Source organism: Perognathus longimembris, chromosome 22 (genome assembly GCF_023159225.1).
Source record: "Perognathus longimembris pacificus isolate PPM17 chromosome 22, ASM2315922v1, whole genome shotgun sequence".
NCBI classification, from domain to species: Eukaryota; Metazoa; Chordata; class Mammalia; order Rodentia; family Heteromyidae; genus Perognathus; species Perognathus longimembris.
This window is the reverse complement of record NC_063182.1, coordinates 7,037,244-7,064,175: the sequence shown is the minus strand read 5'-3', so window position 1 is coordinate 7,064,175 and position 26,932 is coordinate 7,037,244. Positions and strand designations below refer to the sequence as shown.

General features: G+C 44.0%; 5 protein-coding genes across 5 annotated transcripts in view; 4 read left to right on the top strand and 1 right to left on the bottom strand.

The window, feature by feature from the left end:
- The window catches only part of LOC125339773 (protocadherin gamma-C4), a 365,900-nt gene that overhangs the window by 44,508 nt on the left and 294,460 nt on the right, over nt 1-26,932 (top strand). The window lies entirely within an intron of this gene.
- On the top strand, nt 4,011-9,375 carry LOC125339779 (protocadherin gamma-A4-like). The gene is made up of 2 exons (XM_048331039.1): nt 4,011-6,668; nt 9,152-9,375. The coding sequence occupies exons 1-2, from the start codon at nt 4,248-4,250 to the stop codon at nt 9,158-9,160; spliced, it is 2,430 nt and encodes an 809-aa protein (XP_048186996.1). The 5' UTR covers nt 4,011-4,247; the 3' UTR covers nt 9,161-9,375.
- LOC125340151 (protocadherin gamma-A4-like) lies at nt 12,701-15,181 on the top strand. Its single transcript, XM_048331604.1, has one exon. The coding sequence runs from the start codon at nt 12,710-12,712 to the stop codon at nt 15,179-15,181; it is 2,472 nt and encodes an 823-aa protein (XP_048187561.1). The 5' UTR covers nt 12,701-12,709.
- On the bottom strand, nt 17,490-18,870 carry LOC125339789 (dnaJ homolog subfamily A member 1-like). Its single transcript, XM_048331047.1, has 2 exons — nt 18,561-18,870; nt 17,490-17,978 (listed from the first exon to the last, which is right to left on the bottom strand). The coding sequence occupies exons 1-2, from the start codon at nt 18,868-18,870 to the stop codon at nt 17,659-17,661; spliced, it is 630 nt and encodes a 209-aa protein (XP_048187004.1). The 3' UTR covers nt 17,490-17,658.
- Nucleotides 21,975-24,457, top strand: LOC125340150 (protocadherin gamma-A4-like). Its single transcript, XM_048331603.1, has one exon. It carries the CDS (start codon nt 21,986-21,988, stop codon nt 24,455-24,457), a length of 2,472 nt encoding a protein of 823 aa, XP_048187560.1. The 5' UTR covers nt 21,975-21,985.

Below are 26,932 nucleotides of genomic sequence, written 5' to 3'. Positions count from 1 at the left end.
CTCTGTTTAGCTATTCTATGCCACTCTTTGAAATTGAAGTGCATGTAGAACATAACTTTTACTGTAAGAAACGTTATAACACTTGTGAAAAGGATTCAATTTGGTTTATGCACAGTATAATATTTCTGCAGGTATCATCCAAAATTCACCACAGACAAGGCTTTTGCCCTCATTAGGTGTTGGCTTCAGCCAAACCGTCTGGGACTGTTCTGTTAAATTGCTGCCAGAATTTTACATCCAGTTACCTCCACTTTCTAGAACACGTTCTCTACTAATGTTACTGAAACCCATTTCTACATTATACAGATGTATTTGCAACAGCAATTAAAATTGTTCTTCCACAAGTTGGATCCTCATAGAATGATTCTAGTTACGTCTTTTGTGTGTATTACTATTTTAATAATGGTTCTTGCATTTGTAGTCTTGTGATTGGTTTCTTTTCTTTCCATGGTGTCTTCTCCCTCTGCCGCTCATATAAAGCAATACACTGTTACACTGTGGGTTTATATACAAATATCCTACCCCGGGGTGGGGGGGAAGCAGGACATGAACCTTGAGTTGAAATTTTTTTCAAGGGTGTCAGAATTTTGCCTCCTTTATTGGCAAGGGCTCTTTTTAAAAAGTAGCAAAGTTGATTGTTTCAAATCTTTTGAGTCATGTCTACACAGCAAGAACCCATAGAAAATTATATAGATTTTCAGAGTACTCTGTACACAATTCAACCATGTTCTACTCTTAAGTAAATTGGATTGGCTTCTAATGGAATATCCTGACTTGTTAAGTACTGGTAGAAAAGAACTTATCACTGAGTATGTAAGCAAGGACCTTTAGCATAATGGTTATCTGTTCAGCTTGGATCATTTACCTTATACTTTGAGCAGCCGCTGCCACTAATTTTCATTAGTAATCTCCACTATAAACTAGAGCAGAGTAAGTGGCTTTTTCATCTTGTGGCTTAAAGTTCTCTGATGCACATGAGTTGTTGGTTCTTCCTGTTCCTGTGTGGTCTTTTTACCATAACAGTCACAGGACATATGATGTCCAGAATGAGAACTGTCTGGCTATTCATACTTCTATGTGGCAGGATTTTTGAATGATTACAAGACACCAAATTTCATTAAAACTCAACTAGAAATGGAGGATTTCAAGAGTTGGCATCTACTCTGGCAAGCGGTATGGAGATTCCTCAGAAGGGTAAATAGAACCCTATGACCCAGCAGCCCCACTTTTGGGTATCTATCCAAAAGACCACAAACAAGAACACACTAAAGCCACCAGCACAACAACGTTCATCGTAGCACAGTTTGTCATAGCTAGAATTTGGAACCAATCCAGATGCCCCTTAATGGACGAATGGATCAGGAAAATGTGGTACAGATACACAATGGAATTTTATGCCTCTATCAGAAATAATGACATTGCCCCATTTGTAAGGAAATGAAAGGACCTGGAAAAAGTTATACTAAGTGAAGTGATCCAGACCCAAAGAAACATGGACTGTATGGTCTCCCTTATAGGGAATAATTAGCACAGGTTTAGGCAAGTCACAGCAGAGGATCGCAGGAGCCCAATAGCTATACGCTTATGAACACATAAGATAATACTAAGTGAAATGAACTCCATGTTATGGAAACGATTGTTGTAACTACTTTCAATGTGCCATATGAAATTGTAGCCTCTATTATTGATGATCTTTTTGTATTACCTTCCTGTGGTTTTACCTACACTTTCTCTGTATCTTATCTGGGTATATTGGAAATCTGGTATACTGGTATTAGAACTAGGAAATTGGAAGGGAATAGCAAAATCGAGAGACACAGAGTAAAAAAAGACAAACAACTACAAAAGCAATACTTGCAAAACTGTTTGGTGTAAATGAACTGAAAAATTCATGGCAGGGGGGCGAAAAAAGGGGGTAGGGGGAATGAGGGACGAGGTAACAAACAGTACTAGAAATGTATACAATGCCTAATGTATGAAACTGTAACCTCTCTGTAATTCAGTTTGATTATATATATATATACACATATATAATATATAATTGGCATCTATTAAGCTATATTTGCAAACACTGGTAATCAAGCAACTGAGAGAAGAGCAAATTTAACTACATTTTATATTTATTGTCCACAATATTTTCTTGATAATTTCTGGATTGATGCAGTGATGTTTTATTCCTTCTGTATTCATTAATGAAACACCTTTTGTCAGTGTTTCTACACAATACCTACTTGGTTTGAGATCAAGTGGTTGGAACACTGTTGACTTTTATTTTAAGCATAATGTTGATTGAACATTTAATTGAATCTTTCAATTAGCTTTATCCGTTTGATTCTTACTGAGCACAGCACCTAATATGGAGACTTGCTCCGTCGGAGGATTTTCTTCTTGAACAGTATCCCTGTAGATTTTGATGACACTTTTGGTTTGAGGTCTGTTTTTTCTTTTACTAATATGTTTAAGAATTCTAATGTTGAAAATTTGCACATGTTTATGTGGAACAAAGCTTAGAAAGATCAGAACTATAGATTTGAATAGAAATTTGTCCTCACGTGGTAGAGCAGGGATATTTTTGGTGTCATAATTTCTCTCATCATTAGTGTTGGGCTTTAATCAGTTGAAATGTATTTCTGTTCTGCAATGTAAGGTTCAATAAAAATTTTACTTAATTTTCTAGAAAATGATGCATGGTATTCATAAAGGGCTTTGTTAAATGGCAAAAAAATTAATACATACCCATTAAAGTTAAGACAAGTGAGAGAGGGTGGATGGGAGGGATGGGTGAGAATGTTCAAAAGGCATGGCATTCATGAAGACATACCATTCTCATAGACTGCATTGCTGAATGGCAACTCCTTTGTACAGCTTGTTACGAATAAAAATTATTTTAAAACAACAACAACCAAACCAGGAAAATAAATTTACAAAAAAACATTTGGTTCTATGAAGCTTGCAATAATAATGCATACATGATTCATATAATATTTCCTTCAACTTGTTTCTGAAATAAAAACGGCTGGTGAAATTATTCAAGGGGCAGGGCACATGAGCACAAGACTCCTGGTTTAAACCCCAGAACTACCAAAAGAAAGAAAGATAATTTTGAGAGCCCTTAACTTGCAAGAACAAAACTCTATGTGCAAACCATAATAACACCAAAAAGTAAATAAAATTAATGTGAAATTTAGAAATGATGGAAAATCTATTCATTGGCCATGGTACACCAAGACCACTGGATTCTTTACACCATGTCAGTATGTTTCTGACTTCTTAATGATATTATTAATATCAAATTAATATCAAATGATATTATTATATCAAATTATTTAACCATAGTTTGAAGCTTTTCATTTGCCCCGTTAATTTGCTCATGAAACACTGAAAAATATATTTCCTGAATTCTGACTGTACGGAGATTGCTGTTCTACAGGGAAAGAGAGAATGTGAACAAGAGAGTCACTGGCATAGATTGGAGCCTAGAATTTCTGATGTGAAAGCTAGCGAAAAATTCTCTTTTCAACATAAAATCACTTCTCAACCTCATTCCCAGACGGTGAGACTCTCTCCTGAGTGTCAGGTAATTCCTTGCAAAGGAATTGAAAGGTTGTCTCAGACTCCAAAAGACGCCTCATGTAAGGAGACCTGCTTCTACATAGGTTGACTAAAGGTGAACTTCCAACTTCCAGGTCTCATTCTGCATCTCAATTCTTTCCTTTCCCCATAAATCCTGCCCTGGTCTAGCAAGAAATATAGTATACTAAAAATAGGCTTTGGAGATGAATATTGTTAAAAACAAAAACTTTTCAAAAGTTAGAAAATATACTTTACTCAAAACCGCATGTGACATTACTAAGAAAACAACTTGGTTTGTAACAAAAGAAGGTGTGGATCCTTTCTTTGCAAATTAAACAGGAATTTGTTACTTATTCTCCTCCGAAGAAATGAGATTAGGAATGGAAACAGTATAAAGTTTTGCACTCTTCATTTTCAAGAAGGGGTTGCAATAACAGTTTAGGGCTCTGAGTGTCGCTGTTCACCACGCGGGGGAAAAACAACCAGACCTTCAGTCAGAAGGAGATTTCCGCAGCGCACAGCCCTGGTTCCGGGCGCTTGCAAAGCTTCATCTGGGACCCGCGATTGCTCAGCGTTCCACCGCGAACGCATCGGCCCTGGGAAGACCAGGACCCAGGGCTCCTCGGCCTCCAGCGGGAGCCGCCAAGGTCAGGCTGTCGCGCAGCGGGGCTGTCATGGCGGCTGCTTCTCCATCAGACTGCAGGCGACTGGTGTGGATGTGCTTTGTGCTGGGAGCCCTGTGGGAAGTGCGGGCCCAGCAGATCCGCTACACGGTGCGGGAGGAGCTGGAAGAAGGCTCTGCCGTGGGCGACCTGGCCCGGGACCTGGGGCTGGAGCCGCGGGAGCTGGCGGAGCGCGGCGTGCGCATCGTGTCCAGAGGGAAGGCGCAGCTCTTCGCGCTGAGCCCGCGGGGCGGCGGCCTGGTCACCGCGGGCAGGATCGACCGCGAGCAGCTCTGCCACACATCTGCCCAGTGTGTGGCACACTTGGAGATCCTCCTAGAGGACAAGGTGAGCATTGTGGGAATCGAGGTGGAAATAACCGATGTGAATGACAATGCGCCCAGCTTTGCAACAGAGCAGAGGGAAATAAAAGTTCTTGAAAATGAAATTCCTGGGAAGAGATTTCCGCTCCCTGAAGCTTTCGATCCGGACATAGGGCTGAATTCTCTGCAGGGTTACCAGCTCAGCTCCAATGCTCACTTCTCCCTGGACGTGCAGAGAGGCCCTGATGGGGTGCAGTATCCGGAGCTGGTGCTGGAACGCGCCCTAGACCGTGAGGAAGAGCCAGTTCACCACCTGGTTCTCACTGCCTACGATGGAGGCGACCCCGTGCGCTCGGGCACTGCCAGGATTCACATCACACTCCTGGACAGCAACGATAACGCTCCCGCATTCACCCAGCCAGAGTACCACGTCAGTGTGCGGGAGAATTTGCCCGTGGGCACCCAGCTGCTCACCATCAAAGCCACCGATCCGGATGAAGGGACCAATGGAGAAGTGACATATTCCTTCCGGAATGACGGTGACAAAATATCCAAACTCTTCCTGTTGGATTCGGTCAGTGGGGATGTCACAATATTAGGAGATCTGGATTATGAGGAGTCTGGATTCTACCATATCGATGTAGAAGCCCGTGATGGACCTGGCCTTCAAGCCCGAAGTAAGGTGCTCGTGACAATTGTGGATGTAAACGACAATGCTCCAGAAGTCACAGTTACCTCGCTCACCAGCTCTATCCAAGAGCCTTCTTCCCCAGGAGCAGTCATTGCTCTTTTCAACGTTCATGACAGCGACTCTGGAGAGAATGGCCTCGTCACATGTTCCATTCCAGATCATCTTCCATTTAGACTGGAAAAGACCTATGGAAATTATTACCGGTTATTGACACAGAGAACTCTGGACAGAGAGGAAGTCTCAGAATATGACATCCTGCTAACTGCCACTGACCAGGGAATACCTCCCCTGTCTACAGAGATGCATATTGCATTGCAGGTGACAGACATCAATGACAACCCTCCCACCTTCACTCACGCCTCCTACTCTGCCTACATTCCAGAAAATAACCCCAGAGGAGCGTCCATCTTAGGCATGACAGCCCAGGACCCTGACAGCGGGGAGAACGCCCAAGTAACCTACTCTCTCACCGAGGACACCATCCAGGGAGCGCCTCTGTCCTCCTACATCTCCATCAACTCCAACACGGGAGTCCTGTATGCTCTTCGTTCCTTTGATTATGAGCAGTTCCAAGACTTGCGGCTGCTTGTGATTGCCAGCGATGGTGGACAGCCACCCCTCAGCAGCAACGTGTCCCTGAGCCTGTTCGTGGTGGACCAGAATGATAACGCACCTGAGATCCTCTACCCCACCCTCCCCACGGATGGTTCCACGGGCGTGGAGCTGACGCCTCGCTCTGCAGAGCCAGGATACCTGGTGACCAAGGTGGTGGCCGTGGACAAAGACTCAGGACAGAATGCCTGGCTGTCCTACCGCCTGCTCAAGGCCAGCGAGCCGGGGCTCTTCACGGTGGGGCTGCACACGGGTGAGGTGCGCACGGCGCGGGCCCTGCTGGACAGAGACGCGCTCAAGCAGAGCCTCGTGGTGGCGGTGCAGGACCACGGCCAGCCGCCCCTCTCGGCCACCGTCACGCTCACCATCGCCGTGGCCGACAGCATCCCAGAGGTCCTGGCAGATTTGAGCAGCGTCCACACTGCCCCTGACACAGAGGACTCTGACCTCACGCTGTACTTAGTGGTGGCAGTGGCCGTGGTCTCCTGTGTCTTTCTGGCTTTTGTCATCGTGCTGCTGGCACTGAGGCTGAGACGCTGGCACACGAGCCGTCCGTCTCCAACAGCACACAGTGGGCTGGCAGGTCTATCTGCTTCACACTTGGTGGGTGTGGATGGGGTGCACGCTTTCCTGCAGACCTATTCCCATGAGGTGTCGCTCACCGCAGACTCGGGGAAGAGCCACCTGATCTTCCCGCAGCCCAACTATGCGGACACGCTCCTCAGCCAGGAGAGCTGTGCCAAAAGCGAGCCTCTCCTGCTACCCCAGGATTTCCCTGTGTCACAAGGAGACCCCAGCCACCCTCCGGTAAGCCAGTTCTACCATCTGTCTCCCACAAGGGAACACAGGATTCTGTGAATGCCTTTAGTTGTGTAAGATAGGACATGCAAAGTAAAGCACCCCTTTATGAACATTCCATTGCATCAGAGGGGTATGGAAAAATAATGTTTAGTGACATGTACTTAACAAAAACTTAGTTTGTAATGACTAGCTTTTTCTCTTTTTTGTGATGTGATAGTGATTTAACTGAGTATTAGTGGGTATACAAGCAAAGTTCTATCATGGAGCTACCCACCCCTGGCATATCTCCTTTATTATTTATCCTTTCTAGTCTTCATTCATTCATAATTTTGGCATAAATTTCTTAATTATATATCATTAAGACTCTCACTTTGTGTGTGTGTGTGTGTGTTTGTGTGTGTGTGTGTGTTTGTGTGTGTGTACTGTGGCTTGAAGTCAGGGCCTCAGGCTCTTGGTTGTATGTTTTGCTCCAGGATGATGCTCTAGCTCTTAAGCCAAGTGTTCAGTCCTGGCTTTTGGCTTTTAAATTGGAGATAAGAGCCTTGTGGATTAATCCGCTTGTCTGGCTTTGAACTTTGACCTGCAGTTCACACCCTCTGCCTAGGTAGGATTCTAGGCATCTTCTGTAGCCTTCTAGTACCACTCATTTTTAGAATGCCCTTTCAGCAGCTGAAACTTCTAAGGATGGTGAAAAGTGCTTTATTTTACTCTCTCAACATCTCCTAAAGTTTGAATTATTTTATATGCTAATTGTTTATTGAGGAACAATTTAAAGGTCTGGTGCTGAACTGATTGATCTCAAATTTTCTCTGATACTGAAACATATTATGAATGAAGTAAGCCAGACCCATTTCATTTGTGTTAGCTAGAATATGTATAAATGTGCACATAAAGAGTGTGTACTGTGTAAGCAGTAACAAATGAATTAACTGAAGTATAACAGACTCAGTGGAGAGTTCACATGGTATAATTCTTTTTTTGAAAGCTAAGTGAGAGCCCAGTGACATAAGCGTAAGCATCAGGGAATATGTACTATCTAGAGAGATGATGGCTGAGTAGAAGGGGGTTTACAAATGGAGGAGGGAAGAAGGGGCGGAATGCAGTCAGGATTCATCATCTATACCACACGATTGAGAAAAATAAAGGAAGGGGTGGGTGTCAGGGAGTGAAGATGTTAAAGGGATGACACAGATCAAAATGCATGGTATTCGGCTTACACAGTATGGCCAGTGACATTAGCTAGCGCTCGCTCTACTCTCTCTAACGGGGAAGCAGGGACTACAAGAGACTGAACTTTATCTGCCTCTATTTCCAGCAGACTCATGTTCAACTTTCACTCATACACATACACTTTGGGAAAATTTTATTAGTCCTTTTTTTTAAAAAAAAAGTTAATATAAAGTTATAGCAAAAAGAAAGAACCTGAATCTTGCTAACGGCTGGAACAATCCACAGCAGCAGCAGGAGAAGAGATGTGATTTAGTTGATTTTCTGTAGTTGTTGGTTGTTTGCTAGTCTCACAGTGATGGAAGTTGCACATTTTATCGAAGCGACCGAGAAGCTGCTGGAGGTTTGGTTCTCCCGGCAGCAGCCCAAAGCAAACCAAGGATCTAGAGATCTTGCACTATCTCTAGATCAGAACAGGATGTACTCTTGAAGGATGTGCAATATTCAATCATAAGTGTGACAAAAACTGACAAGTAGGAAGCTTATGTACTCAGTGAGAGCAGCATGTTTGTCTCCAAGAGATGTTCCATTTTGAAGACGTGGTACTACCCTCTGATAGAAAACACTGGTCCCCTGTTGAAGCTTGCTAGGGATTACAGTGGGTTTGACTCAATTCAAAGCATCTTTTATTCTTGTAAGAATTTCATGAAGCTGTCTCACCAAGGAGACACACACCGAAATTTCTAGGAAGAAACAGAGGTTCTTAATGCATTTTCCCTAATGGAGCAGCATATTGTATGGGACGGATGAATTCTGACTGTTGGTACTTGTTTACTTTGGATTTTCCAGAGAGTCAGGTAATCAGCCAGCCAGATCAAACCCTGGACATGTTGATGAGTGAGCTTGACCCAATAGCTATGGACCAGTTCTACATGAAAGATGGTATTACTGCAAAGGATGTCACTCGTGAGAGTGGAATTCGGGACCTAATATCAGGTTCTGTCATTGATGCCACACTGTTCAATCCTTGTGGGTACCAATGAATGGAATGAAATCAGATGGAAATTATTGGGCTATTCACATCACTCCAGAACCAGAATTTTCTTATGTTAGCTTTGAAACAAACTTAACTCAGACCCCCTATATTGACCTGATCAGGGAGGTTGTAAAAGTCTTCAAGCAGGAAAATTTGTGAACACCTTGTTTGTTAGTCAGAGTTCTACATGTCGCATCATGCTTTCTTCTTCTCAGAAGATCGAAGGCTTCAAACGTCTTGATTGACAGAGTGCTATGTTCAATTATTACAATTTTGTTTTTCCTAGCTTTGCTAAAAAGCAGCAACTGGAGCAGAGTTGATTAAGAAAAATGGAGAAACAATCACAAAAGAAGACGACACATAGATGGTGGTGACTGCTTTCTACACGTTGATAACGAGGGTCATGCTTTCCATACCGATCACCTTGTAGTTGCAAAAAGCCCAGATGTAATGGTAGTGTAATCATTTTGAAGTGTATGCATTATTATCCCAAGGTGTTAGATGTCTTGAATAAATGCTCTCTTCTGTGTTTAGCTATTCTATGCCACGCTTCCTCTGAAATTGAAGTGCATGTAGAACATAACTTTTACTATAAGAAACATTATAGCACTTGTGAAAACAATTCAATTTGGTTTATGCACGGTATAATATTTTTTTAGGTATCATCCAAAATTCCCCACAGACAAGGCTTTCGTCCTTATTAGGTGTTGGCCTCAGCTGAACCATCTGGGACTGTTCTATTAAATTGCTGCAGGAATTTTACATCCAGTTACCTCCACTTTCTAGAACATGTTCTCTACTAATGTTACTGAAACCAGTTTCTACTTTATACAGATGTTTTTTGCGACAACAATTAAAATTTTTCTTCCACAAGTTGGATCCTCATAGAATGATTCTAGTTACTTCTTTTGTGTGTATCACTATTTTAATTATTGTTCTTGCATTTGTAGTCTTGTGATTGGTTTCTTTTCTTTCCATGGTGTCTTCTCCCTCTGCCGCTCATATAAAGCAATACACTAACACTGTGGGTTTATATACAAATCTCATACCCCAGAGGGGGAAGTAGGACATGAACCCTGAGTTGAAATTTTTTCAAGGGTGTCAGAATTTTGCATCCTTAATTGGCAAGGGCTCTTTTTGAAAAGTAGCAAAGTTGAATGTATCAAGAATCTTTTGAATCATATCTACCCAGCAAGAACCCATAGAAAATTATATAGATTTTCAGCATACTCTGTAAACAATCCAACCATGTTATACTTTTCAGTAAAATGGACTGGCTTCTAATGGAGTATCCTAACTTGTTAAGAACTGGTAGTAAAGAACTTATCACTGAGTATGTAAGCAAGGTCCTCTAGCATAATGGTTAGCTGTTCAGCTTGGATCATTTACCTTATCCTTTGAGCAGCCGCTGCCACTAACTTTCATTAGTAATCTCCTCTATAAACTAGAGCAGAGTAAGTGGCTTTTTCATCTTGTGGCTTAAAGTTCTGTGATGCACGTGAGATGTTGGTTCTTCCTGTTCCTGTGTGGTCTTTTTACCATGGCAGTCACAGGACAAATGATGTCCAGAATGAGAACTGTCAGGCTATTCAGACAACTATGTGGCAGGGTTTTTGAATGAACACAGACACGAAATTTCATAAACACTGAACTAGAAATGGAGGCTTAAAGAGTTGGCATCTTGTGAACTATATTTGCAAAAACTGGTAAGCAACTGAGAGAAGAGCAAAGTTAACTACATTTTATATTTATTGTCCACAATATTTTCTTGATAATTTCGGGATTGATGCAGTGATGTTTTATTCCTTCTGTATTCATTAATGAAACACCTTTTATTAGTGTTTCTACACAATACCTACTTGGTTTACATCAAGTGGTTGGAACACTGTTGACTTTTATTTTCAGCATGCTGTTGATTGAACATTGAATTGAAGCTTAAAATTTGCTTTATGCATTTGATTCTTACTTAGCACAGCACCTTATGTTGGGACTTGCTCTGTTGTGAGGATTTTGTTTTTGAACAGTATCCCTGTAGATTTTGATGACATTATTGGCTTGAGGTCTGGTTTTACTTTTCCTAATATAAATAAGAATTCTAATGTTGAAAATTTGCAAATGATTATGTTGCACAAAGCTTAGAAAGATGAGAACTATTGAATTGAATAAAAGATTTTTCCTTGCGAGGTAGAGGAGGGAAATTTTGGGGGGTCGTAATTTCTCTCTTCATTGGTTTTGGCCTGTAATCAATTGAAATGTATTTAATTACCACAATGTAAGCTTCAGTAAAAAATTTGCTTAATTGTCTAGAAAAAAAAGATGCATAGTATGCATAAAGGGCTTTGTTAAATGGCAAAAAAATCAATACATACCCTTTAAACATAAGACAATTGAGAAAAGGGTGGGTTAATTGGGATGGGTTTGAATGTTCAAAAGGCATGGCATTCCTCAAGACATACTGTATTCATAGACTGCATTGCTGAATGGCAACTCCTTTGTACAGCTACATACAGATAAAAATATTTTTAGAAAGAAAAACCAAGCCAGGAAAATAAATTAACAAAAACTGTTCAGTTCTATGAAGCTTGCAATAATAATGCATACATGACTAATAAAATATTACCTTCTCCTGGTTTCTGAAATAAAAATGGCTGGTGGAATGTTTCAAGGGGCAGGGCACATGAGCACAAGACTTCTAGTTTAGGCCCCAGTACCTCCAAAAGAAAGAAAGATAATTTTGAGAGCCCTTCCCTTGCAAGAACAAAACTCTAAGTGCAAACCCTAATAACACCAAAAAGTAAATAAAATTAAAGTGAAATTCAGAAATGATGAAAAATCTATGCATTGGTCATGTTACACTATGACAACTGGATTCTTTACAGCATGTCAGTATGTTTCTGTCTTCTTAGTGATATTATTAATATCAAAGTTTTTTACCCATGGTTAGATGCTTTGAATTTGTACCAGTACCTTGCTCATTAAATACTGAAAAAAAAAAATTTGATGAGTTCTGACTCTATAGAGGTTGCTGTTCTACCAGTATAGGAGACACTTTTAGCCAGAGTCACAGGCATAGTTTGGAGCCTAGAATTTCTGATGTACAAGCTAGTGAGAAAAATCTCTTTTCAACTACAATCATTTCGCAACCTCATTTTCACAGGGTGAGACTCTCTCCTGAGTGTCAGGTAATTCCTTGCAAAGGAATTGAAAGGTTGTCCCAGACTCTAAGGGTCACCTCGGATAAGGAGATCTGCTTCAGCATAGGTTGACTAAAGCTGAATTTCCACCTTCCAGGCTGCTGTCTATAACTCTTTCCTTTGTCCTTAAAACCAGTCCTGGACTCTGCAAGAATTATAGTTTGCTGAAAATGGGCTTCGGGGATGAATACTTTAAAACACATTGTGAAAATTTAGAACATTCTTTACTCAAAAACCCTATGTCATATCTCTAAGAAAACAACTTAGCTTATAACAAAAGAAGGTGTGGATCCTTTATTTGCAAATTAAGCAACAGGAATTTGTTATTTATTCTCCTCGGAAGAAATGAGATTGGGAATGGAAACAGTATAAAGTTTTGCACTCTTCATTTTCAAGAAGGGGTTGCAATAACAGTTTAGGGCTCTGAGTGTCGCTGTTCACCACGCGGGGGAAAAACAACCAGACCTTCAGTCAGAAGGAGATTTCCGCAGCCCACAGCCCTGGTTCCGGGCGCTTGCAAAGCTTCATCTGGGACCCGCGATGCTCAGCGTTCCACCGCTAACGCATCGGCCCTGGGAAGACCAGGACCCAGGGCTCCTCGGCCTCCAGCGGGAGCCGCCAAGGTCAGGCTGCCGCGCAGCGGGGCTGTCATGGCGGCTGCTTCTCCATCAGACTGCAGGCGACTGGTGTGGATGTGCTTTGTGCTGGGAGCCCTGTGGGAAGTGCGGGCCCAGCAGATCCGCTACACGGTGCGGGAGGAGCTGGAAGAAGGCTCTGCCGTGGGCGACCTGGCCCGGGACCTGGGGCTGGAGCCGCGGGAGCTGGCGGAGCGCGGCGTGCGCATCGTGTCCAGAGGGAAGGCGCAGCTCTTCGCGCTGAGCCCGCGGGGCGGCGGCCTGGTCACCGCGGGCAGGATCGACCGCGAGCAGCTCTGCCACACATCTGCCCAGTGTGTGGCACACTTGGAGATCCTCCTAGAGGACAAGGTGAGCATTGTGGGAATCGAGGTGGAAATAACCGATGTGAATGACAATGCGCCCAGCTTTGCAGCCGAGCAGAGGGAAATAAAAGTTGCTGAAAGTGAAGATCCTGGGAAAAGATTTCCGCTCCCTGAAGCTTTCGATCCGGACATAGGGCTGAATTCTCTGCAGGGTTACCAGCTCAGCTCCAATGCTCACTTCTCCCTGGACGTGCAGAGAGGACCTGATGGGGTGCAGTATCTGGAGTTGGTGCTGGAACGCGCCCTAGACCGTGAGGAAGAGCCAGTTCACCACCTGGTTCTCACTGCCTACGATGGAGGCGACCCCGTGCGCTCGGGCACTGCCAGGATTCACATCACACTCCTGGACAGCAACGATAACGCTCCCGCATTCACCCAGCCAGAGTACCATGTCAGTGTGCGGGAGAATTTGCCCGTGGGCACCCAGCTGCTCACCATCAAAGCCACCGATCCGGATGAGGGGACCAATGGAGAAGTCACATATTCCTTCCGGAATGACCGCGACAAAATATCCCAGCTGTTCCAGTTGGATTCTGTCAGTGGGGTCATCACAATATTAGGAGATCTGGATTATGAGGAGAATGGATTCTACCATTTCGATGTAGAAGCCCATGATGGACCTGGCCTTCGAGCCCGAAGCAAGGTGCTTGTGACAGTCGTGGACGTGAACGACAACGCTCCAGAAGTCACAGTTACCTCTCTCACCAGCGCTATCCAAGAGCCTTCTTCCCCTGGAGCAGTCATTGCTCTTTTCAACGTTCATGACAGTGACTCTAGAGAAAATGGCCTCGTCACATGTTCCATTCCAGATCATCTTCCATTTAGACTGGAAAAGACCTATGGAAATTATTACAAGTTGTTGACCCACAGAACTCTGGACAGAGAAGAAGTCTCAGAATATGACATCCTGCTAACTGCCACTGACCAGGGAACACCTCCCCTGTCTACAGAGATGCATATTGCATTGCAGGTGACAGACATCAATGACAACCCACCCACCTTCACTCACGCCTCCTACTCTGCATACATTCCAGAAAACAACCCAAGAGGAGCGTCCATCTTAAGCATGACAGCCCAGGACCCTGACAGTGGGGAGAACGCCCAAGTAACCTACTCTCTCACCGAGGACACCATCCAGGGAGCGCCTCTGTCCTCCTACATCTCCATCAACTCCAACACAGGTGTCCTGTATGCTCTTCGTTCCTTTGATTATGAGCAGTTCCAAGACTTGTGGCTGCTTGTGATCGCCAGCGACGGTGGACAGCCACCCCTCAGCAGCAACGTGTCCCTGAGTCTGTTCGTGCTGGACCAGAATGATAACGCACCTGAGATTCTCTACCCCACCCTCCCCACGGATGGTTCCACAGGCGTGGAGCTGACGCCTCGCTCTGCAGAGCCAGGATACCTGGTGACCAAGGTGGTGGCCGTGGACAAAGACTCAGGACAGAACGCCTGGCTGTCCTACCGCCTGCTCAAGGCCAGCGAGCCGGGGCTCTTCACGGTGGGGCTGCACACGGGTGAGGTGCGCACGGCGCGGGCCCTGCTGGACAGAGACGCGCTCAAGCAGAGCCTCGTGGTGGCGGTGCAGGACCACGGCCAGCCGCCCCTCTCCGCCACCGTCACGCTCACCATCGCTGTGGCCGACAGCATCCCGGAGGTCCTGGCAGATTTGAGCAGCGTCCACACTGCCCCTGACACAGAGGACTCCGACCTCACGCTGTACTTAGTGGTGGCAGTGGCCGTGGTCTCCTGTGTCTTTCTGGCTTTTGTCATCGTGCTGCTGGCCCTGAGGCTGAGACACTGGCACACGAGCCGTCCGTCTCCGACAGCACACAGTGGGCTGGCAGGTCTACCTGCTTCACACTTGGTGGGTGTGGATGGGGTGCACGCTTTCCTGCAGACCTATTCCCATGAGGTGTCGCTCACCGCGGACTCGGGGAAGAGCCACCTGATCTTCCCGCAGCCCAACTATGTGGACACGCTCCTCAGCCAGGAGAGCTGTGCCAAAAGCGAGCCTCTCCTGCTACCCCAGGATTTCCCTGTGTCACAAGGAGACCCCAGCCACCTTCCGGTAAGCCAGTTCTACCATCTGTCTCCCACTGGGGAGCATAGGATTTTGTAAACGCCTTTAGCTGTGTAAAATAGGACATGCATAATAAAGCACCCCGTTATTAACATTTCTTTGGGTCAAATGGGGGTGGAAATGTAATGATTAGTTACATTTATCAAAGAAAAACTTAGTCGCTAATGACTAGCTTTTTCTCTTATTATTTGTGATGTGATAGTGTTTAAACTCAGGAATACTGGTCACACAAGACAAACATTCTGCCACGGAGCTACCCACCGCTTGCTCTTCTTGTTTATTATTTATCCTTTCTAGTCTTCACTCAGGTGTAGTTTTAGCAGAAATTTCTTAATTATATATCATTAAGACTCTCACTTTCAGTATATGTGAGTGTGTGTGTGTGTGTGTGTGTGTGTGTGTCTTTGTGTATTGGTGCTTGAACTCAGTTCCTCAGGCTCTTGGTTGTATGCTTTTCTCAAGAATGATGCTCTACCTCTGAAGCCAAGTGTTCAGTCCTTCCTTTTGGCTGTTAACTTGGAGATAAATTTCTCGTCATTTAATCCCTTGACTGGCTTTGAACTTTGAACCACAGATCGCATGCTCTGACTAGGTAGGATTCTAGGCATGTATCTCTGGTACTTCTGATTTTTAGAATGTCCTTTTCAATATGCACTACTGAAAGGGAAGATTATACCATGAAATTGAAGCCAATTGTGTGAAGTCATATTTGTAGCGTTATTTTCCATGAAGTTAACATGAAATCTCTGTTGAGTATATATAAATTTCTTGTTTCTACACCACCATGTTGTGGTGGAAATTTACCTTTCCTTCAAAAGCCATTTCCATTGTAATTAGGCAGTGACAACTTGTGTGTAATAGGAAACTACTTAACTTTTAGTTATAAAAAGTTAAAAACTTTCACAATGAACTGGTACACTAAACATTTTTATTGCTATTATAAAGGTGATGCACAGAGAGGTTACCTTTATTTGTCCAGGGGCTTCTACTCAGCACCTGAGCCTGTCCTGAGCTCTTTTTCTCAAGGCGAGTTCACTACTGCTTTGCACCACAGAGCCACCTCTAGGTTTCTGGTGGTTGAGTTCAGATAAGAGTGTCATGGAGGGCTGTACCTATGGCCTAGTGGTAAAGTGTTTGCCTTGTGTACATGAAGCCCTGGTTCGATCCCTCAGCACCACATACACAGAAAAGCCGGAAGTGGTGCTTTGGCTCAAGAGGTATAGTGCTAGCGTTGAGTAAAAAAGTGCTCAGGCCCCGAGTCAATGCCCCAAGACTGGCAACAAGAACAAAACCAACAAGCAAGAGTGTCATGGACTTTCCTGCCCAGTCTGGCTTTGAACTGAGGTTCTGATTTCAGACTCCTGATTAGCTAGGAATACAGCTGTGAGTCACCACCATCTGGTAAGGCTACCATTTCATAAGACTGGGAATGAGTACATTTCATTAGGGGGAATGTTACTCCTTTCTTTTTTTTTTACTTTGTAATCAGTATATTAAGGAGACATCCATACGTTTCAATAGTTGCCTAAATTCTGATATCTGGATTTAAGCTTATGAACATGACTTTAAACATACAGTTAAAGCTATTCATTGTAATATGCTAGACTACCAACATTGAATTACAGTTACTTTGGAGCAAATGTTTTAAAGTAAACCTGTAACACACCTAAGGAACACCTTCCTATGTTATACATGCAACTTCTCAATGTACAAGTCTCTTCAATGGTTTCTGCTACCCAACTCTGAAAAAGCCACTACTCAAGGGCATATGATGGTCCAATGGGAAAAAGAATGTTAACTATGACTGGTCAACATAATATATAGATAGATAGATAGATAGATATAGATATAGATATTTTATATACGAACACACATATATATTTAAAAAGATGGCACAGAGGGGGATGCAATTCTAGAAGTGCAAGCCCTTAGAAGCAGCATAAGATAAGCCTCTTCATTAGAAAGGTATAATTTCTGTATCACTGTTAACACACGCTAAATTATGTATTACGCCACTCTTCAAGTAATAGTTGAGGCAATAAAATGCAAAGGTATCACAATGAGTCCACTTAATACAAATTAACTGGACAAACATTTCTCTACATATTAACTTTTTCAGATTATTAGCCAAATACAAAGGTTTAACCCCACAGATTAATGACAAAAGGCCATACACCAAAGTCAACACATATACCTAGCATTACAGTTTAAGCTTGTCCATGTACACAGCTGAATCAATTACAATATGTGGTTTAATAGATGCTAGAGGAACTATTTTGAAAGTAGTTTTTACAAGTATTAAAACTTCATCTTGCACACAAGTCATCATGCATACAGAGCAAAGTCAGAGCTTTTATATTTGTGTTTAGTCTTCATTTAACTTTTTAAAGCACTACTATAGTTGAATATTACAACAAAAAACAGTAGCAAGTAGTGAACTTATTTATGATTGCAGTCCTTCACTCCATCACTACTGCATTTAAAATGCCAGTAGTGGGCGCTATTCACTGGCTCCATTATGAGGTTTGACACTGAACACCACCTCTAGGGTGTTGTTCATCATCCTCGTAAGCTTCTCCATTATAATGGCGTCGTCTTTCCTGATTTGGATCAAAATCCACAAGTTCTACCTGATCCATTTCATCAGTCTCTTCTACTTCCTTCCTCTCAGGAAGGAGTTTTTCCAGCAAAGAGAGTTTATCAGGAGAGAGGAAGCCGTTTTCAGGAAAGTTTACCTTAAACTCAATGATTAGGCGGCCCTTTTCATATGGTCGTCGATAAATTGGCATGCCTTCATTTAGCACACATTTGATATCTCCATGCTTGACTATCTGACCTGGATGAGAAGTGATGACTATGGTTTGGTTGTCAAGAGTGGAGATTGGCTTTTGGAAGCCACACAATGCTTCAACCAGTTGTATGTCCATACACATGAAAAGGTCTTCTCCTCGTTGTGTAAAAACAGCATGGTCCTTCTAGTCTAATACAGTGATGATATCTCCAGGCTCCAATCCTGGTTCTTGGTCTCCTTCATCATGGAATGTTATCTTCTGGCCATCTTTCATGCCTTTGTCAATATGAACTTCCAGAATCTTCTTCTCTCGAACTATTTTCCTTCCATTGCAGCTTTTACATCTATCTTTAGGACTGATCCTTTCTCCATGGCCCTGGCACTCCATGCACACAGACTGAATTTGCTGAACCATTCCAGGTCCTATCTGATGAATTGGTATTTGCATCGCAGTACCTCAGCAGTTGGGACAGCACTCCACTGCCCCCCCCCCCACTTTTTTTTTTTTTTTACCACCACGGCCTTCACATTTGTCACAAATCACATTCTTTTGCAGAGCCAGTTTTCTTGTTGCACCATTATATAAATCTTCTAAGGTAACTGAGAGCTGATGCACAACATTTTTACCTCGCCTTTTTCTCTGCATCCTTCCTCCTCCTCCAAAAAACATATCAAAGATGTCCATGGGGGAGCCAAAACCGCCACTTGCTCCACCCTCCATAATTGCCTGTTCTCCTCCTTTGTCATATAATTCTCTTTTCTTGGCATCAGAGAGAACCTTGTAAGCTTGAGAAATCTGTTTAAACCTTTCTCCTTCAATTGGATTCTTATCAGGGTGGTACTTCAAGGCTAGTTTCCTGTAAGCCTTTTTCAATTCTTTCTGTGTGACATTGGGTTTGACTCCCAAAACATCATAGTGAGTGGTTTCTTTCACCATTTTCTAGCCAGTGACAGGGCTGGGGCCTATGAAGAAGCGGGAAGGAGCGCGTAGCTGTGCGCAGCTGGGGCAGCGGCCGCTCCTCCAACCTCTCTCCGAGCGTTCTGGAAAGTTCCCCACCCCTTTCTTCAGTGTCTAAACATTTATTTATCTGAGACCAAGTCTTTACCCATGCTGGCTTCAAATTCACCATCCTCCTGCCTCAGCCTCCCAAGTGCTGGACACAGTCCACAATGCCTGGCGCAAATGCTTTGTGATTGCTGATCTGACTGTAGTGGCTTTATATGATTCCATTCATTTGCTTCCATGATTATCGAAAGAATTTCCCATTTTATTTCACTCATATGTAAGCAGATTGTAGGAGTAATTATTATAATATCTTAATTGTCTCTTATGCCATTACCTTTGACTCCTACCTTGATATCTAAGGAACAAAAACACTCGTTGATGCCTGGGAATATGGCCTAGTGGTAAAGTGCTTGTCTCCTATACATGAAGCCCTGGGTTCGATTCCTCAGCACCACATATATAGAAAAATCTAGAAGTGTCGCTATGGCTTAAGTCACAGAGTGCTTGCCTAGAGCAAAAAGAAGCTAGGGACAGTGCACAGGCACTGAGTTCAAGCCCTAGGCCTGGCAACAAAAGCAGAACAAAACAAAAAACCTTGTTGAGGCATCTTGTTGCTGCTATTCAGGTAAACTTACTACCCAGTTTGAGTAACTTTTATTCTGGGCCTGCATGATTAATGGTTCTTAGTACATTGTCATCATCCCTAACTATTGGGATCCCTACAAATTGTTCCCAGCTATGTGAGTCACTGTTTCACTGTAGAATGATCGGGGAAGGATAAAATACCTTTGGCATAAGGGATATGAAGTACATTTGCTCCTATAAATACTTCTGTGAGTTAATTAAAACTCCAAGAATGTGTATTACTATACAAATTAGTGAGTTCTGATAACTGAAAGTTCTGTCAATGATAGTGGAATGTGGCTTCATCCAATTTAAGAGGGAGACTTGTAATTTCTACAGAGATTTGCATGTATGCGATGTTGTGGTGCAATAAACACTATATGGGACAGAATGCAATTAACAGTCTTGGGTAGAGGAAATAAGTGAGCAGTGGCAGACAGCTTGTGTTTGAGGACATATTATTGAAGACACTAATGTCATGAAATTTTGTTAGCCCTAAAATATATCAAACACATTTAGATTCTACCATCAAGTATATACCACAGAGTCAGCAAGGTACATATCTTAAAGCCTTAAAGAGGGTAGTGCTGAATTTACATCACACAACAAAATATATTTTTACTTCACTGGCCACTGGATGTCTTGTAGGAAATATTTCTGACTGAACTCGTTTATATCCATATGAGGGCATAACTACATGCCAATATATAAACACTTTACCTATATGTATATATAAAATGAGCTAAAATGAATGAGACCCCATCACTGAAAATATGTGTGCTTGAAGAAGCACACCATGAAATATATTTCTGTATCACAATGTAAGCTTCAATAAAATTTTTGCTTAATTGTCTAGAATAAAAGATGCATGCTTTTCATAAAGGTCTTTTTTAAATGGCAAAAAAAAAAAATCAATACATACCCTATCAATTTAAGACAAACGAGAGGAGGGTGGGTTGGGAGGGATGGGTGGGAATGTTTAAAAGGCATGGCATTCATCAAGACATACCATATTCATAGACTGCGTTGCTGAATGGCAACTCCTTTGTGCAGCTACTTACAGATAAAAGTATTTTTAAAAATAAAAATCAAGCCAGAAAAATAAATTAACAAAAAATATTCAGATCAAGGATGCTTGCAATGATAATACATACATGACTAATGAAATATTTCCTTGTACTTGTGTCTAAAATTAAAAAACAAAGCTGGTAGAATGATTCCAGTGGCAGGGCACATTAGCCCAACACTCCTAGTTTCAACCCCAGTACCTCCAAATGAAAGAAATATGATTTTGAGAGCACTTGCCTAGCTAGCACAAAATTCTGAGTGCAAACCAAAATAACACAAACAAGTAGAGAGAGCGGCTGCCTAGCACGGGTGCTTCCTGGAGATGGAATCCACCACGCCTGTGGGGCAAAAAGAATTCATGGGTTATGGAATACTCACACAACTGGATTCATTACACCATGTCAGTATGATTCTGACTTCTTTTTAATATCATTTTAATGTCAAAGTTCTTTACCCATAGTATGAAGCCTTATGTTTGCACTGTAGATATGTTCATTAAATACTGAGAAAATATTTGCTGACTTCTGACTCTATGGAGGTTGCTGTTCTAGCAGTTAAGGAGACACTGTGAACAAGAGAGTCACAGGCATAGTTTGGAGCCTAGAATTTCCGATGAACAAGCTACTGAAAAAATTCTCTTTAAACCTAAAATCATTCCTCAACTTCATTTGCACAGGGTGAGACTATCTCTTGAGTGTCACGTAATTCCTTGAAAAGCAATTGAAAGGTTGTCCCAGACTCCAAGGGCCACCTCAGATGAGGAGGTTGACTAAAGCTGAACTACCAACTGCCAGGCCGCTGTGTGTCACTCATCTCTTTCCTTTGCCCTTCAATCCAATCCTAGTCTCAGGAAGAAATATAGTATGCTGAAAATGGGCTTTGAGAATGAATAATGTAAAAAAACATTTTCAAAAGTTAGAAAATATTCTTTACTCAAAACCCGATGTAACATCGCTGACAAAACAACTTAGTTATAACAAAGGAATGTGCGGATCCTTTCTTTGCAAATTAAGCAACAGGAATTTGTTATTTATTCTCCTCCGAAGAAATGAGATTGGGAATGGAAACAGTATAAAGTTTTGCACTCTTCATTTTCAAGAAGGGGTTGCAATAACAATTTAGGGCTCTGAGTGTCGCTGTTCACCACGCGGGGGAAAAACAACCAGACCTTCAGTCAGAAGGAGATTTCCGCAGCGCACAGCCCTGGTTCCGGGCGCTTGCAAAGCTTCATCTGGGACCCGCGATTGCTCAGCGTTCCACCGCGAACGCATCGTCCCTGGGAAGACCAGGACCCAGGGCTCCTCGGCCTCCAGCAGGAGCCGCCAAGGTCAGGCTGTCGCGCAGCGGGGCTGTCATGGCGGCTGCTTCTCCATCAGACTGCAGGCGACTGGTGTGGATGTGCTTTGTGCTGGGAGCCCTGTGGGAAGTGCGGGCCCAGCAGATCCGCTACACGGTGCGGGAGGAGCTGGAAGAAGGCTCTGCCGTGGGCGACCTGGCCCGGGACCTGGGGCTGGAGCCGCGGGAGCTGGCGGAGCGCGGCGTGCGCATCATGTCCAGAGGGAAGGCGCAGCTCTTCGCGCTGAGCCCGCGGGGCGGCGGCCTGGTCACCGCGGGCAGGATCGACCGCGAGCAGCTCTGCCACACATCTGCCCAGTGTGTGGCACACTTGGAGATCCTCCTAGAGGACAAGGTGAGCATTGTGGGAATCGAGGTGGAAATAACCGATGTGAATGACAATGCGCCCAGCTTTGCAACAGAGCAGTGGGAAATACAAGTTGCTGAATATGAAGTTCCTGGGACGAGATTTCCGCTCCCTGAAGCTTTCGATCCGGACATAGGGCTGAATTCTCTGCAGGGTTACCAGCTCAGCTCCAATGCTCACGTCTCCCTGGACGTGCAGAGAGGACCTGATGGGGTCCAGTACCCAGAGCTGGTGCTAGAACGCGCCCTAGACCGTGAGGAAGAGCCAGTTCACCACCTGGTTCTCACTGCCTACGATGGAGGCGACCCCGTTCGCTCGGGCACTGCCAGGATCCACATTACACTACTGGACATCAATGATAACGCTCCCGCGTTCACCCAGCCAGAGTACCACGTCAGTGTGCGGGAGAATTTGCCCGTGGGCACCCAGCTTCTCACCATCAAAGCCACCGATCCTGATGAGGGGACCAATGGAGAAGTGACATATTCCTTCCGGAAAGCCAGAGACAAGATATCCCAGTTGTTCCAGTTGGATTCTGTCAGTGGGGTCATCACAATATTAGGAGATCTGGATTTTGAGGAGAATGGATTTTATGATATCGATGTAGAAGCCCGTGATGGTCCTGGCCTTCGGGCCCGAAGTAAGGTGCTGGTGACAGTTGTGGATGTAAACGACAATGCTCCAGAAGTCACAGTTACCTCGCTCACCAGCTCCATCCAAGAGCCTTCTTCCCCAGGAGAAGTCATTGCTCTTTTCAACGTTCATGACAGTGACTCCGGAGAGAATGGCCTCGTCACATGTTCGATTCCAGATCATCTTCCATTTAGACTGGAAAAGACCTATGGAAATTATTACCGGTTATTGACACACAGAACTCTGGACAGAGAGGAAGTCTCAGAATATGACATCCTGCTAACTGCCACTGACCAGGGAACACCTCCCCTGTCTACAGAGATGCATATTGCATTGCAGGTGACAGACATCAATGACAACCCACCCACCTTCACTCAAGCCTCCTACTCTGCCTACATTCCAGAAAATAACCCGAGAGGAGCATCGATCTTGGGAATGACAGCCCAAGACCCTGACAGCGGGGAGAACGCTCAAGTAACCTATTCTCTCACAGAGGACACCATCCAGGGAATGCCTCTGTCCTCCTTCATCTCCATCAACTCCAACACGGGAGTCCTGTATGCTCTTCGTTCCTTTGATTACGAGCAGTTCCAAGACTTGCGGCTGCTTGTGATCGCCAGCGACGGTGGACAGCCACCCCTCAGCAGCAACGTGTCCCTGAGTCTGTTCGTGCTGGACCAGAATGATAACGCACCTGAGATCCTCTACCCCACCCTCCCCACGGATGGTTCCACGGGCGTGGAGCTGACACCTCGCTCCGCAGAGCCGGGATACCTGGTGACCAAGGTGGTGGCCGTGGACAGGGACTCAGGGCAGAACGCCTGGCTGTCCTACCGCCTGCTCAAGGCCAGCGAGCCGGGGCTCTTCACGGTGGGGCTGCACACGGGTGAGGTGCGCACGGCGCGGGCCCTGCTGGACAGAGACGCGCTCAAGCAGAGCCTCGTGGTGGCGGTGCAGGACCACGGCCAGCCGCCCCTCTCGGCCACCGTCACGCTCACCATCGCCGTGGCTGACAGCATCCCGGAGGTCCTGGCAGATTTGAGCAGCGTCCACACTGCCCCTGACACAGGGGACTCCGACCTCACGCTGTACTTAGTGGTGGCGGTGGCCGTGGTCTCCTGTGTCTTTCTGGCTTTTGTCATCGTGCTGCTGGCCCTGAGGCTGAGACGCTGGCACACACGCCGTCCACCTCCGACAGCACACAGTGGGCTGGCAGGTCTACCTGCTTCACACTTGGTGGGTGTGGATGGGGTGCACGCTTTCCTGCAGACCTATTCCCATGAGGTGTCGCTCACCGCGGACTCGGGGAAGAGCCACCTGATCTTCCCGCAGCCCAACTATGCGGACACGCTCCTCAGCCAGGAGAGCTGTGCCAAAAGCGAGCCTCTCCTGCTACCCCAGGATTTCCCTGTGTCAGAAGGAGACCCCAGCCACCCTCCGGTAAGCCAGTTCTACCATCTGTCTCACTCTGGGGAGCATAGGATCCTGTGAATGCCTTTAGTTGTGTAAGATAGGACATGCAAAGTAAAGCACCCCTTTATTAACATTCCATTTCGTCAAAGGGGTATGGAAAAATAATGATTAGTAACATCTACCAAACAAAAACTTAGTTGATAATGACTAGGTTTTTCTATTTTTTTTGTATTGTGATAGTGTTTAAACTGAGGAATACTAGGCATACAAGACAAACATTCTACCCCGGAGCTACCTACTCCTGAATCTTCTTGTTTATTTATCCTTTCTAGTCTTCATTCATTTGTAGTTTTAGTAGAATTTTCTTAATTATACATCTTAAAGTCTCTCCCTTTGAGAGCAAGTGTTTGTTTGTGTGTGTGTATGTGTGTGTGTGTGCATGTGTGTGTACTGGGGCTTGAACTCAGGGCCTCAGCCTCTTGCTTGTATGTTTTCCTCAAGGATGATGCTCTAGCTCTTTAGCCAAGTGTTCAGTCCTTTCTTTTGGCTGAAAAATTGGAGATAAGTGTCTTGTTGATAATCCCCTTTGCTAGCTTTGAACTTTGATCTGCAGATCATACTCTCTGACTAGGTAGGATTCTTGGAATGTATTTCTGGTACTACTCATTTTTAAAATGCCCGTTTCAATATGTACTACTGAAAGGGAAATTATACCATGAAATAGAAGCCATTTGTGTGAAATCATAGTTGTAGCATTATTTTCCATGAAGTTAATATGTAATCTGTGTTGAGTACATATAAATTTCTTGTTTTACAGCACCATGTTGTGTGGAAATTTACATTTCTTTCCTTCAAAAGGCATTTCCATTATAACTAGGTAATGACATTTTGTGGGTAATGGGGAACTATTCAACTTTTAAGTTTAAAAATTTATATATTTTCACAATGACCTGATATACTTTAAACATTTTTGTTGTTATTATAAAGGTGATGCACAGAGGGCTGGGGATATGGCCTAGTGGCAAGAGTGCTTGCCTCGTATACATGAGGCCCTGGGTTCAATTCCCCAGCACCACATATACAGAAAATGGCCAGAAGTGGCGCTGTGGCTCAAGTGGCAGAGTGCTAGCCTTGAGCAAAAAGAAGGCAGGGACAGTGCTCAGGCCCTGACTCCAAGCCCCAGGACTGGCAAAAAAAAAAAGGTGATGCACAGAGAGGTTAACTTTATTTGTCCTGGGGCTTGAACTCAGGGCCTAGGCACTGTCCTGAGCTCTTTTGCTCAAGGTGAGTATTCTACTGCTTTAGACCCCTGAGGCGCCTCTATGTTTTTGGTGGTTGAGTGAAGATAAGAATGTCAGGTAGGGCTGGGAATATGGCCTCGCAGTAATGTGTTCGTCTTATATAAATGAAGCCCTGGGTTAGATTCCTTAGCACCATATACACAGAAAAGCGGAAGAGGTGTTTTGGCCTAAGAGGTAGAGTGCTAGCCTTGAGCAAAACGAAGCCAGGGACAGTGCTCAGGCCCTGAGTCAGTGCCCCGGAACAGGCAACAAAAACAACCCAAACAAGAGTGTCATGGACTTTCCTGCCCAGTCTGGCTTTGGACTGAGATCCTCAGATTTCAGTCTCTTGAGTAGCTAGGAATACAGATGTGAGTCACCACCACTTAGTAAGGCTACCATTTCATAAGACAGGGAATGAGTACATTTCTTTGGGGGAAATGTCACCCCTTCCTTCAGTGTCTAAACATTTCTGTTTTTGAGACCAAGTCTTAACCCGTGCTGAATTCAAATTCCACATCCTCCTGCCTTGGCCTCTCAAGTACTGGACACAGTCTACATGCCTGGCTCAAATGCTTTGTTATTGCTGATCTGACCACAGTGACTTTGTATGATTCCTTTCATTTGCTTCCATGATTATCAAAAGTATTTCCCATTTTATTTCACTCACATGTAAGCAGAATGTAGGAGTATTTATAATAATTTGTTAATTGTCCATCTTGGTATTATCCTTGATTCATACCTTGACTTCTAAGGAACAAATAACTTCTCGATGCTTCTTTTTTATGTTCTTCAGGTAAACTTCCTACCTAGGTTGAGTAACATGGATTCTGGGCCTGCATGATTAATGTTTCTCAGTACATTGTCATCATCCCTATCTATTGGGATCCCTACAAATTCCTTCCAGCTCTGCGTGTCACTGTGTGAATGATCAGGAAAGGATAAAATATTTTGTGCATAAGGGATGTGAGATACATTATTCGTGCAAATACTTCTGAGTGTTAATCAAAACTCCAGAAATGTGTATAACAATACAACTTAGTGAGTTCTGATAACTGAAACTGTTGGCAATGATAGTGGAATGTGTCTTCATCCAATTTAAGAGGGAGACTTGTAATTTCTACAGAGATTTGCATGTATGCGATGTTGTAGTGCAATAAATACTGTTTGGGATGGAATGCAATTAGCAGTCTAGGGTAGAGGGAATAACAAGTGGGCAATGGTAGACAGTTTATACCTGAGGAGGTATTACTGAAGATAGTAAAATCATGAA